This window comes from Lepidochelys olivacea, assembly GCF_965140295.1.
Source record: "Lepidochelys olivacea isolate rLepOli2 genome assembly, chromosome: 3".
In the NCBI taxonomy this organism is placed as follows: domain Eukaryota; kingdom Metazoa; phylum Chordata; order Testudines; family Cheloniidae; genus Lepidochelys; species Lepidochelys olivacea.
This window is the reverse complement of record NC_140413.1, coordinates 173,993,078-174,007,088: the sequence shown is the minus strand read 5'-3', so window position 1 is coordinate 174,007,088 and position 14,011 is coordinate 173,993,078. Positions and strand designations below refer to the sequence as shown.

Here is a 14,011-nt window from a genome sequence, read left to right as displayed (position 1 = left end):
TTCACTGGGCTAGCTCAGGGGATTGGGGTTTGGGAGGTGATAAGGGCTCTGGCTGGGAGTGCGGGCTCTGGGGTGGGGCCAGAAGTGAGGAGTTCAGGGTACAGGAGGGGGCTCCAGGCTGAGGCAGTGGATTGGGATGTAGGAGGGGGTGAGGGCTCCGGCTGGGGGTGTGGGCTATGGTGTGGGGCTGGGGATGAGGGGTTTGGTGTGAGGGATGAGGGATTTGGGGTGCAAGCTGGTGCTCCAGGCTGGGACCCAGGGATTCGGAGAGTGGGAGGGGGATCAGGGCTGGGGTAGGGGGTTGGGGAACAGGAGGGGGACAGGGGTGCAAGCTCCAGGCAGTGCTTACCTCAAGCAGCTCCTGGAAGCAGCAGCATGGCCCCTCTCCAGCTCCTATGCGGCCAGGCCCTTTGCGCTGCCCTGTCCACAGGCGCAGCTCCCATTGGCCGTGGCTTTCAGCCAGTGGGAGCTGCAGAGCAGGCGCTAGCAGCATGCCAGAGCCCCCTGACTGCCCCTATGCCTAGGAGACGGAGTGGGGACATTCTGCTGCTTCTGGGAGCTGTGCGGAGTCATGGCAGGCAGGAAGCCTGCCTTAGCCCCACTGCAGCTCCTACCAGACTTTTAACAGCCCAGTCAGCAGTGCTGACTGGAGCTGCTAGGGTCCCTTTTCGACCTGGCATTTCAGTCAAAAACTGGACACCTGGCAACCCTACATTAATGGGGCCAGGAGTTTATCCGTAATATATTGATGTACATTTAATAGCTCTTGGCAACCACTTTAGGCAACAAAAGTACTTGAGATCTTACAGTGCATCTAACATCTCATTCAAAAGGTTTGGATTTCACAATAAAAGCAAGCATATTTGGATCATATTCTTGAAATAATTTAGATAGAAGAAAAAGATTATACTTTTTTTTTTTACTCTGCTCACTTCAAATTTTTGTTTGGAATTTGAATAATTTGTACATTGTTTGCTCACATGATTAATCTTTAAAACTGCCAAATCTTAATTTTGTGATGAGGAAAATAGATCCTGGAGTGAGTGTTCGCATTTATGATTTGCCATAGAAATCTTGGGAAAGTGGGGAGCATTCTTTTAGTAGTTTCCTGTTCAGAACTTTACTATGCAAAAATCCACCTGCAGTGCCAGTTGGTTGAATTAAGGAGTTTGAACTTCCTTTGCCTTGAATTGAATAGCATAGGGAAAAGCACAGTTAAATGTTTTGTTTGCATTACAGTGACAGACATTTATAGTTAGCAACTGTAATGTAAACACAACCATTGTACTTGAAGTAGGGCAGAGGAAAAGTAGATACCCTCTTCTGGTGTGTGCCAGAGCTGCTCGATGCAAGAATGTGCTCGTAATTGTTTTCAGATACTAATCAGAGTTTGTTGCACTTGTGTATTGAATGATTCTTCCTTATCATAAGTAAGCAACCTTATTTCATGGAATGATATTTACTGGTCTAGTGGTGATTTCATCACTTTCACAGTTGAAAAACTTAGTGGAAATTTTTTTTTTCCAATAAAGTTTTCAGTGAAGTGAACACCTTCTGTAAATGCTAGCAATTAAAATTTGTTTGGCACATAAGTGGGCAAGAGAACTCTGTAAATTGTGACAGGAAGTACAGTATGTCTGGCCAATTAGATTATTTTAAAATCCTACCTCATGCTACTTGACTATTTTTTCCCCTCTCCTTTTATTTGAGTATTGATCCAGAGAGTAGTGATATAATTAAGTATTGTAATTTCAGACTTATGTCATAACACACACACAGTGGCTGTTTTAATTTTTATCATAGGATCTTCTTTTATATCTGTAAAAAGAAAAGGAGTATGAAGTGAGCTGTAGCTCACGAAAACTTATGCTCAAATAAATTTTAGTCTCTAAGGTGCCACAAGTACTCCTTTTCTTTTTGCGAATACAGACTAACACGGCTGCTACTCTGAAACCTGTCATTTTATATCTGTGTTTATAGACCTGTGCAATGTAAAGTGTCTGTGTATAGATATAAGATAACTATACCGGAATATTCTCACAATATACTACACATTCACAATTTTTGCATACCTCTTTAAATAGACACACATTCATGTTTATATGAATACATCTTTTTAAAAGTCCCAATATTTAGTCTTAGAGTGTCTCTGCAGCAAAAACTGTGCACAGGCCAGCCTACCTGAGCTAGCCTGAATCCAACTGGCACAGGTAACAATAGCAGTGAAGTACAGTACCACTTCCGCGCAGATAGTACAAGTCCAGCATAGGCCTTGGACGCATACTCTGCTTTCTATCTCATTCTGAAGCCTGCACTGCACTGTCTTCAATACTGTTGTGACCCGTGCTAATTAGATTCAGGCTAGCTTGGATAGGCTAGCCTGTGCACAGCTTTTGCTGGGTAGACATGCCCTTGGACTCAAGCCATCCCATGGTTCAGACAAGATGGTACAGTAACACTGGCAGTCTTGAGAATGTGCATTGAAAACTTGTCTGTCAGGGTGTGCCCTGAAGTTTCACTTGTTCATATTGTATTTCCTTTGAGGTTAAAATTCAAATACAGATTATTTTCCCCTTCACGCCAAAGGTATAAGCCAAATGTTTACAGCTCCGTAATCTTGTTTCAAAAAGTAAATGATTGAAAAGTGTGGTTATCTCCCCCCCCCCTTTTTTTTGGTAACGTCTTTTCATACACTGACAGTTATTGTGAATGTGTGAAATAAAACTGCTAATCAGTCAAACAAATGCAGCTTAGTTTACTTGTTAAATATCTGTATATTTGTAAATTGTATGTTTTTATATAAATCTTGTTGTAGCCAAACAGTTTGATCTCCCAATACTGGAATCAGTGCCTATATTTGCTGAATGCTATTGTGATGATGCGCCAAACATTGTAACCATCTACCCCAGAATTAGGTGTTGCTTCAAAAAGCATTAGTTCTCCCTTTCTCATGTTGTATGGTGGTGATTTTTATTTTAAATGAATTATGGGAAGGGAATTCAAACGCTTTTTTGGAGTTAGCTTATCTGACTCGGTGTTTTTTTTGAGGGTGGGAAAAAATGTAACTTACCTGGATTTTAGAAGAAACAACATTTTTATATATATAATATATATATAAATTTTAAAAACCCTACAACTTTTGGCTCCGTGGATAGGAGCATTCATGCAAACCTGGGCAAACCAACAATTTTCTAAAATATAGCTTTAGACTAAAAGATTTAAGAAAAGGAGGAATAGATTTATGTTTAAGATGCAGTCTTTTTAAATAAAAAGAGATGTGAATGCTCTTTATATGCCACTTCAATGCAATGTGACATCTCAATTGTTTTTTTTTTTTCATTCTCTTTGTAGAGGCATACAATATTTTACTGGAAGCACAAAAGAAGGATATTATGTTTCCTCCCTCTGCTTATTCCACTCTTATAAAAGCATTGCTGGCTGAGGGTTGTCTTGAGGAAGCCATCAAAGTGAAAAACATGTAAGTTTTTGTTTGTTTGTTTTTCAAATCTGTGGCTCTGTTCTAAAACTGTGCACTCAGAACTTTGCATGGAAATTATCGTGAGCATTCCTTTAAGGTAAAGTCCTAGTTTCCTAACAAAAAGTAGGCCCCAATTGGAAACACGATGATATAGTGCAGGGATCGGCAACCTTTGGCACGCTGCCCAACAGGGAAATCCGCTGGCAGGCCGGGACAGTTTGTTTACTTGCAGCATCTGCAGGTTCGGCTGATCGCAGCTCCCACTGGCCTCAGTTCCCCGTTCCAGGCAAATGGGGCTGAGGGATGTGCTGGCCTCCGCTTCCCGCAGCCCCCGTTGGCCTGGAACAGCGAACCGTGGCCAGAGGGAGCTGTGATCAGCCGAACCTGCGGATGCTGCAGGTAAACAAAGCGACCCGCCTACCAGCGGATTTCTCTGATGGGCTGCGTGCCAAAGGTTGCCGATCCCTGATATAGTGAGTAATGCATTGGTCTTTCATAAATCAAATGAAAAAGAAGTGTGCACGGTATCAATATTTTATTCACCTTTCAAGGCTAGCTGGTCCAGGAATATGACATTAAGGCATCAAGTTGTAATGTGTCTTTCTACAGTGTGTATTAGTAGAATATTTGGGGTTGGATTGGGTTTAACTTCAATGAATCATGTGGTTGTACCATGTGTTTTGACTGCTGCAGGTAAAACTTGTCCCAGGGTCATATGCCAGTGACTAGTATACTGAAATAGGGTAAAATCTTAAGGCACCTAAATCCCGTTTTCAAAAGTGGTTTAGGCACTCTAGTGACTAAAAGTATAGACCAGCTCTCAATGTCACCAATGTAAATCAGTTGGATTATTAAACAGTCTGGCAATCTGATTATGTGAGGAGATTACTATCCTTTTTACACTGGTAAAAAAAAAAAAAGAAGAGTTGCATAAAAGGTTGAAATATTTGGGTGAAAAGCTGTCGTGTAGTAAGGAGAACTGATTTTAAAATTCTTTTTAGTGGAAAGTGGGAAGGAAGTATCTTCATTTTAATAGGTTATGTACTGTAAAGAAAACCGAACTAGTCATCAAAGGAAGATTGAGGAGAGTAGGAATTTAAAAACAGAGAGTGGTACATTATTTGGTTAAAACAAGAACAGTGGAGAGAACTGCAACATGTTTATTCAAAAGAAAATTATGAACTGGATACATATAATACCTGTATGTGATTTTAAACAATGTGTAGGTCACCACAAAACTTAGTTTCGAGTGGTTCATGAAAATACACTATATTGCTCCCAAATAAAATAATTTTTGTGATTGTGCCTTCTTAAAAACTTCTTGGTTTTAGGGAAAATGGAAGTAGGATCTAGCCAGAAGCTCCATTCTTCTTGGTCCGTCTTCTAAACCTAGAATAATAAAAACTACATTGTTTGGCAGGGCAATTCAGAAAAGCATACAGTTCAGAAATATCACATGATGGCACTCTAATGAACCAATGCTGGTTAACTCTTGCTGGTTTTTCTTTGCAAGATAATAGAGAGTACACTTGATATCATCAGTACTCATGGCTTTATTTGACAGTACATGGGTCTTTCAATAACAAATGAATAAAATTATAAGTACTCAGACTTCAAAAACAATTTTATGGAAACAAACTTTCTTCTAAAAATGCCTAAATAGTGTATTGAAGTAGTGAATGGAATCGAAAAAGTATCTGTGGTGTGAACAATTTAGAACAAAAACATTTGTGCATGCTTAACAAATTTCTGTATTCTGGAAACTTTGGGCTACATAGGAGTCAATCTTACCAACCTCATTTACTGAGAGATTACTTCTAGAAGCCTAAATATGTGCAGTGGCCTGAAAATTACATCTCTCCTAATATTTACAGTAAAAGATATGAAAGGTAGTTTCACTTGTGTAGACTTACATATTTTTCTTTTGTTCTCTGTTTGAAGCCAAATTTGAAATTTAAATAATATTTAGAGAATCTTATAGTGTTTGTATAGTAATAGTACAGCATAACAAGCATTTTTTAATCTAAAAAGACTAGTTTGTTTTTTAAATTAATATCTTGGTATCAGGTCTGAAAGAACTAACGTTGAATTGAGATGATCATGGAGGGAAGCAGCATGCCAGCTGAGACTCTGGGAAAGTCCAGGAGTTTTCTGATATCTTGGTCAGACCAAAGTGCTGCTGCCTTATAATTCTAGTGAATTTTAGGTATGTTTATTGCACTTAGTTCAAGAGTTTTAAAATAGAAATTTAGTAGTATTGGAATGAGGGATTAGTTCTGTAATAGTGGCTAACATCTATTTAATCACACTAAAGATTGGAGAAAGTAAATCCTTTGTTATATGTAATTTACAGTCTCATGCATGAATTGTTGACTTAAGGGCTTTGACAGATGGGACAAAGGGAAAAAAACACGGAACTGAGCAATGGGTGCTTAGGCAGGGATTAAGAGGATTGTTTGGGAGAGTAAGAAAATTCTGAGTCCAGTGACTGCATTTGTGAGCCCTAGAGGCTGAAAGTGACTGAGAGGATAGTCATATTGTGTACTCTATGAAGGATTTTCTTGGGATTGATGAGAATAATTTAGCAATGACCCTGCTTACCTCCCAATCCGCTCAGCTCATAAATTCAAGTAGGTAGGCTGCTCAGTTGTTTGCCACAAGATGATCAGTGAGGTTTATCTTGATTGCTGATATGGCAAATGGCAGTGCCCATTTTTGTGTGGGGAGATTTTGTAATCTAGAAATGAACCTCTGTAAAATTATCCTTATGTATTAAAAATGTGCCTAAATTTCATTAGAAGTAGGGGCATTTTACAAGTATAAAATAGATGTGATTGCTGGGTAGTCCGAATTAAAAGCATACATGTTAGTTTCTTAAAAGCAGTATTATTAAAGCAAAGTTCTCTTTGCTGTAGATGTATGACTTTTTTGCATTGCAAGGGACTCAGAATTGATAAATTAAATATAATTTTAACATGGCAAAGGCAGCAAATGAACTATGTTCAGTTTTAAAAACTGTATACATGTAGATGACAGAAATTTGAAAATTAATCAACCAAATAATATGGTGTTAGTTCATAATATGCTTTAGTTTATATTTAAAATATACTGTGCTGAAAATAAATGTTTCATTTTTATTGCTGAAAGAATAGTTTTACATTTTATAATTATGGTGACTTAAAGAAGAAGAAAAAGTATCCAGCTTAGGATACAACAGAACAATGCAGGGCATGCAGTTATTTTAGTCATCTAATATGTCAGCATTCAAGAATCTGAACCGATTGTTTAAAAAAAATCTTGTACTTTGTTTCTTTTGTTGCTCATTTCCAACTTTGTCATCTGTCAGAATGCAAAAAAAAATTATCCTTCTATAACCATTGACAGGATAACACAAAAGCTGTCTCCAGGTCGATATTTTGCAGCAATATTTTTAACATACGAACAGTAGTTTTTATAATTTCACCTTGGTGCTCAACCATTTATTATCGTATCAGAAGCATGTCAGTAATTCCTTTCTAAATGTCTGCTTCTTTTAGCGCTGAGACCCACATCAAGGGCTTCACACTGAACGATGCTGCCAGCAGCCTCCTCATCATAACGCAAGTTAGGCGGGATTATTTGAAAGGTATGTCACAATGCTTGACCTTTACGTCACATTAATGCCTCTGCAGATTTTTCTTGTAACGCCCTTCGAATACTTGGATAAAGGAGTCCATTTAGCAAATTACCTGCTTATCAAGAGCCTTTTGTGGTAGCTGAGAGACGTAAATTACTGTACATGCATTTATAATACAGCTTGAATATGAATGTACTTGTCATTTGACCACTTAGTCCAGTTTCCATTCCATTTAACACAAGATGGGTTTTCTTAAGATGAATCACAGCTCTTCAGACATGCAAAATTTGTGCTACAGAACGAGAGAAAGTACAGGCTTTCAAGTGCGTTAAAATTCACAGCACAAGTCATTTTGCTTTAGAAATTAACATACTTTAGAGCATCTGAAACAATTCCCAGCAGTTGCTTCTTTCATATTGTGTTGGTTGTGTGAGATATCAGATGAGTTAAATTGAGTGTTAAATGTACGTGATTGTGCACTAAATGATTATAATATTGATTTAAAAACTAATACTTTTTAATAGTTCACAATACCAATAGCATTGAAACATACATTGTACTTTTCTTTCCTTTTTAATTTTAATATTATAACATAACAGAAATGGTGGCTGAGGGTAGCCCATGCGTGGGACAAGGTGGTGGAAAACTGTTATGCAACTTTCAGCTCTTTAGTATCATTTGTTTGCAGTTTGATGTCTTTGTTTTAGGGGAAAGTGAGTGATGCATCAAGACTGAACAATGCTAGTAAAGTTAGAGGTTCCAATCTTTCTCTGAGCACTTTTGAAAAATCTGACCCTACGAGTATGTGTACATCCTCACGTTAATATTTTTATCAAGGTTTTATCTACTTCGTTACCAACCTTTTCTACTGCACTGTATTATTTGGGACTGGAAAACCCTGCACAAACAGGATTTTGAATCAGTGCAATTGCCTATACAGTATAAATATTTTCCTATTAATATATTTTGAATATTACTCTAAAACACAAGAGAAACTAAATGTAAACAAAAATATCAAATTGGGGAACGGTTTGATTTTAATCTGACAAAAGCAAGGAAATTCAGATTTGTACTTGCCATATCATCTTTAAATTAATTCACTTCATCGTGCTTTGATGTTGTACCATATATGCATGTAGCATTGCCTATGTTAAAATGCTTCTGCAGTAAGTGAGATGCATCATTTCACTGTGTTTTCTGTTGCCAGTAAACAAACGTGTTTTCTTTCAAATTCCTTTTCCGTACAGTCTCATGTCGATTTTTTTCCCCTTGACATGTGCATGCAAGGATCCTAACACCAACTCAGACTCAGCATGGTGAAATGGAACTCCTTTTCTTCCCCATCTCCAATTCATCTCTTATTGTTGACAGTCCTCTATTTTTGCAGTCACACAGGCCTGCAACCTGTCATATTTGATTTCACTCTCCCTTCTGCTTTGTCCTCAGTCCAGCATGTTGCTAGGTTTTGTAAGTTCTTTCTTTAGTACTATCTCCAGAATTCTTCCTTTCCTCGTAACCCACTACTGAATCCTTGGCCAATACTCTGGTCTATTTTGACTATTGTAACTTTTTTCCCTTGGCATTCCAGATTCTCTCATTGTACCACCTCAATTCTATCCAACATGTGCTAAAAAATCCCTCCTCCTTGCATGCCTCTCACTCTCTTTGCTGCTCCCTTGAGATCTGCATTGGTTTCCAGGAATGACTCCCATTATGCTTGGAATATCCTCCCTGATCTTGTCCATTAAACAATTTCTGTCCTTCAAAACTCACTGCTTTCAGTCACTGAAACCATAGCCATAGACCTTCTTCCTTTGCCCCGATTTTGGTAACCTATAAATAATAAAGAAGTGCAGCTTCCATCAACATCAACAAAAACCGTTTCTACCCCTTTCCCTGCAGAGAAGGCCTTGAAATAGTAAACTGAGAAGCTTTCAGTCATAGTTACGATTTAGTATAGGTGTGCCTGAAAAATGTTTCACAGTTCTTCCCCAAAATGCAAAGGCTTTCTTTTTATTTTTGCCCCCTCCCCTAAAGTCCTGTTTCTAACTTCCACTCTGTCCTGCTTCCTGGATACTTCCCCCAAATTTAAATATACTAAGTAATTAAAAAAAAAACAAACTAAAAAGAGCTAATAAGATGTGTGAGTAACAGTAAGCGTATTGTGATTTTTCACTGTTGTAAACTTTGTTCCAAGTATCTCTTTCCATCCTTTAACTGTCATACCTTTCTGTGTGACACACCATGTACACTTGTAGTGCTATATAAAAAGATTTATATCCTTTGGAGAGCTTAACCCTTCTTAAAAGATGTATCACATGTTTTTAATAGGAACCGGTTTGTATTGGATAAAAGGTTTTAGAGCTTTGTTTTGGGGTTGCAGGCTGTAGAGAAAAACATGGTCAGACATGAGGGTAAACATTGGTTTATGACAAACATTCTAAAAATGTAAATTCACATTAGGAATAGTAAGAATTTTAAGAGTTTTTATAGGTGTAGCACTAAGAAGGACATACAGAATGCATTTGTTGTTGCCGTTAGTAGTTTTTTGCAGTGTTGCTGGGTTTGTGTAATGTTGTCTAAGACTCTTCTTATAGTGTCCTGTTCCTGAGAAGGCCAGTCAAGCAACATCTGAACTGCTAATGGGCAACACGTGAGATAGGGAGGAAAATTTGAAAGTGGCAGGTAATTCAGTTTAGTTTTCAGGCTATAGGAATCTTGTCCTGCATGTCTTTGTTAAGACTGTCAAAACAAGATAGCAAACTAAACCAGGGTTGGGAGTTTGCTGTGGGGATTAGGCATACTGTACAGTATTTTCTTGTCCTTCTATAAAAAATAAGGTTTGGATTGTGGGGTAGCAGCCTGTACCTGTATAGAGAACCTAAATGTTAATGCTACAGAGTTCAAGAATGTGTATGTGTTATGTTAGAAGTGTTATCCTTTGATATTATAATTATTACCTTTGATAAATCCTACCTGTGCTGGTAAGCAGTGAGAGGTTTTTACAAGAGGAGTTTGTCTTTCTTTTTATGCTTGCTTGTGTATAATGTAAATTAAGAACAATCATAGTTTAGAGGAATGTTTAGTGGAGAAGATTTTTTTTGTTTTTGTTGTTTTAAATTAGTGCCAGCAAGAGAATTGATATTGAAGCTTGTAGTTAATGTGGTTTTACTGCTTTATAGGTTGGCAAGATTGCTCTTCAGTTCTCACAAATAACTGATGTCTGGTTATTTATACTTGTGTGTAAATTCAAACCATGTAGTTTTATCCAATATTGTATTTTTTCTAAAGCCTATTGAAAAGAAAATTAGTGATATTCTTGGATTCCAACGATTTTACTCATTTGATGCACTTTATTTTAAACAAAATATCTTAGCTAGGGTATCCAATATCTCCAATGGCAAAGGCTTCATAACAAGGAAAACTGGGTCACAATCTGTTTTAGAACAATAAGTTAAATACTTCCAGGCTTCAGGGAGGAGTATGAGGGGAAAACATTCATAATATGGCTGCTTTCCTTGGGTGTGAAGTGTCAAAAATATTGTTTGGGAATCCTGTCAAGGTTTTCCAGTGAACAAGGTTTAGAAGATTTTATCTTCCTGTACTTAATTGTTAAACATGAAAAAGCCCTGCCGAGACCTTCATTTATATACTCGTTTAATATTGTATTTAACTGCAGCTGTTTTGGGGCTGTTTTTCTGTGTATTTGTTTTTTTTTAAATAGAACAAGTAAGGCTAATAATAATGTCAATAAGGTCTGCTTCTCTACTGAAATCTTCATTTTCTTTCTCCCTTTCCATCCTGACTAGATGCTATGTCTACTCTAAAAACAGTCGTTGAAAGTGACATGGTACCTATTCCGCTAGCTGTGACTCGGCTCGTTCAGGCTCTGGCTATGAAAGGCGATCTGCAGAGCATATGCACAGTTGAGAAGATGGTAGAAAACCTGGCAGCCTCAATTGGTTTATCTCGCATGCTTTTTGTCAATAACACTGTATTGGCTCACATCAAGAAGTAAGTACTTGCAGGATTGGTATGGCTTTTTTTGTACAAGGAGGGGAAAGTGTACTGTTGCGCCTTACTTCACTTGTTTTCCTTCATTAAGATTGATTGGATACTAGAGTTCTGGCCAAGTTGGCTGCTTTTCAGGTTTCTTTTACATGCACAGTGGAGCCTGAAAATCATTTAATGAAACATAGGGTCTGACTTGCAACTGTTAGTTGGGAGAACTTTGAGTGACATAATGATGTAAAAATCTGTGTACTTACCAAACCCTGCCTACCCATAGCTTCAGCTGATTGTAATACTTCCTGTCCTCAACAGTTGTGCATATTATAGTTCTCATTTAAGGCCTGATGCAAAGTTTATTGAAGTCTGAATGCTGAAAATTAGGGACTTAATCATGTTAGTTACTCTTTTGCCAGAGGTGGGTGGGTGTGTGTGTGTAAATATAGGACTTGAAAGTTCACCAGACATCAAAGTTCTAACTGGAGAACTGAAACTACTAGCCATTCCAGAGGTAGTTATGAAATGTAGAGGTTGAGTGTGCACTTTCCAAAGGTACTAGTTAAATAACTTGCCTACCAGCAAGTTGCCTACTACTGGTCTATTTTTCATTAACGTAAAAGCTATAAGAAGAGTATTTAAAAAAAAAATCCACTTGCCATACTACTGTATGACCACAATTTCCATTGTGTTAATTGTCCCCTAAAGTCATCCATATACTTTGACTCAGATTTATAGCGTAATGGTCTGGCATTTTTATTTTAACTTTCATGTTGGTTCTTTGCTCACTCATCCTCTTTATGTAACTTCAGTAGGTTCCTGTGAATTGACTTTGATTTTTTTTTCTTTTAAACTTTGAGTTTCTCAAGCTACCTCTGTTGGAAATAGTCCTCAGGAGTCTCGCATTCTGTTATTTTCTTATTTATTTGTATTTTTTATTTCAAGCCACTCTCACAAGATAGAGCCAACTCTGTCCCTAATTCAGCAGGAGAGCTATAGAAATATGTAAGACATAGTAGATATCTACGATTGCCTCAGGCATTTAGGACCAGAAAAAATACCCAACTAAGGTATTTGGAACCGTAAGATCATTTCAATTGAGTGGGGAGAGACAAGCAGGTCTGTTCTAATAGTGAGCTTAAGTATGATATCTAGTGGCTGAAAATACTGTTACTTTAAGGACCCAATCCTGCAACACCTTTAACTTTATGAGCAGTCTTTTTGTACAGGAGTAATTAATTTAAAGTGATGTGAATTGATTATTTGCATAAGAAATGGGAACTCATGTGAGTAAGATTTTGTGGGATCGGTCTCTTAAATAGCATATTATACTATATTTCCATGTTCTGTCCATGGAGGAGTGTCAAAGCCTTGTCATGTAATCACTCCAATTTAGGATAAATACAAGAACTAGATAGATCAGATTATACAGAGGTACTTATTGCATAAAACAGTGTAATCAGTTTTCTTTCTCTTATCACAACTAACTTCATGTTAACATAGCAGGCTACATGCAAAGACTTCTGTTTTTCAATAGCAAAAATCCTGTGCCCTTGCCTTTTCAAAAAAAAATTGGTCATCAAGTTGTGGCATTCAGCAACAATAGACCCTTATGGATATTTAAATATGCTTTTGTGTTTTCAGTAGTTTATAAATGCTGAAATGTGCTGTATTTCTAATTAACCAAACATTTGTTTTGCTCAAATTAAAGATTCCTTTAAGTACTATTATAATAATTATTTTTAGAATGGACTGAGGCAAGAGTATGGTCATTTAAACTTTTAGAACGCTAAATGTAGACGTGGCATTTTATGAATACTGTACCTTGTGCCCATGATTTCATAAGAGTATGCTACAGTGTACTCCTTCCTAAGTTAAAACAAACCACAGACAAAGCTGCTAAAGAAATTACGTTTAATATCATTTTTCACATCCAGAAAGACATCTATGAAAAATTCAGGTAAATATTAAATAAAATATTATAAAAAACTACTCCTTGAGTTTTCTGTATTAATTATTCAAATACCATCCCTTAATGTTTTATTTTTACCTTTTAGGTTTGCAGAACACCCTCTTTAAGTAGCTAACCAGCAGTCATCTTTAATACTTAAATAAAAATTTTTAAAAAAGTCAGTTACTTTAGCATTGTACAGGTCAAAGTTCATTCCAGAAAAATATTGTTACTGGTGATTTTATCCATTCAGCCATAAATTTGTTTCACTTTGTGTTGTTAGAATATCTGCATGAATGGAGTCATAGGTACTTTTAACATTGCTACTGTGTGTAATATTAATGTAGAAAAATAAAATATTCATGTACCTGCTTCTTTTAGTTTGAGTTTTAATGTCAGAAACTAAACCAATGCACCTTTTTTTTTTTTAAGCAATAACCTTGATATGGCAGTGGAATATATTGAGCCTTTGTTTATCTCTGGAATGCAAAATCCTGATTCACCAATCACAAGTATGTCCTATGTGTTTAGAAAGGTGATTGAGGAAAGATTGGAGCCAGCTTTGGAAAAACGTAAGTTATTTGTAGTGAAATTAAATATGCTCGTTAAATAGAAACCTTATTAAACATAATTACATATAAAATCCTGTCTTATTCAACAAAAACCATGCCAGTAAAGTTTCTAAAAGTGACTTTTAAAATGAAATATATTCCTTACATACCTGTCATTTTGCAGTAAGTGCCATGGCAGAACGATTGGTCAATCAATTTGGAGTTTACAAACCTGCCACAGATCTTTTCCTTCAGTATGTGGATGCAGGAAGAGTGGATGATGGCAGATTTCTACTACAGGTAATAATATACCAGGAGAAGAATAGTAGTGTTCCGAGCTTGTCATAAGTAAATTGAGAAATTATCAAACGTAGGTGTGTGTGTTAGAGTGCAGTGTACGGAGTGTGCTG

At 37.0% G+C, this 14,011-nt stretch overlaps 1 protein-coding gene across 1 annotated transcript in view; it reads left to right on the top strand.

Moving 5' to 3' along the window:
- Positions 1-14,011, top strand: part of LRPPRC (leucine rich pentatricopeptide repeat containing) — a 168,059-nt gene that overhangs the window by 142,155 nt on the left and 11,893 nt on the right. Inside the window, exons 30-34 of the mRNA XM_084625253.1 lie at positions 3,352-3,478; positions 7,015-7,103; positions 10,904-11,108; positions 13,483-13,622; positions 13,786-13,901. Coding sequence (XP_084481379.1) covers positions 3,352-3,478; positions 7,015-7,103; positions 10,904-11,108; positions 13,483-13,622; positions 13,786-13,901 — 677 coding nt within the window. The remainder of the gene's footprint in view (positions 1-3,351; positions 3,479-7,014; positions 7,104-10,903; positions 11,109-13,482; positions 13,623-13,785; positions 13,902-14,011) is intronic.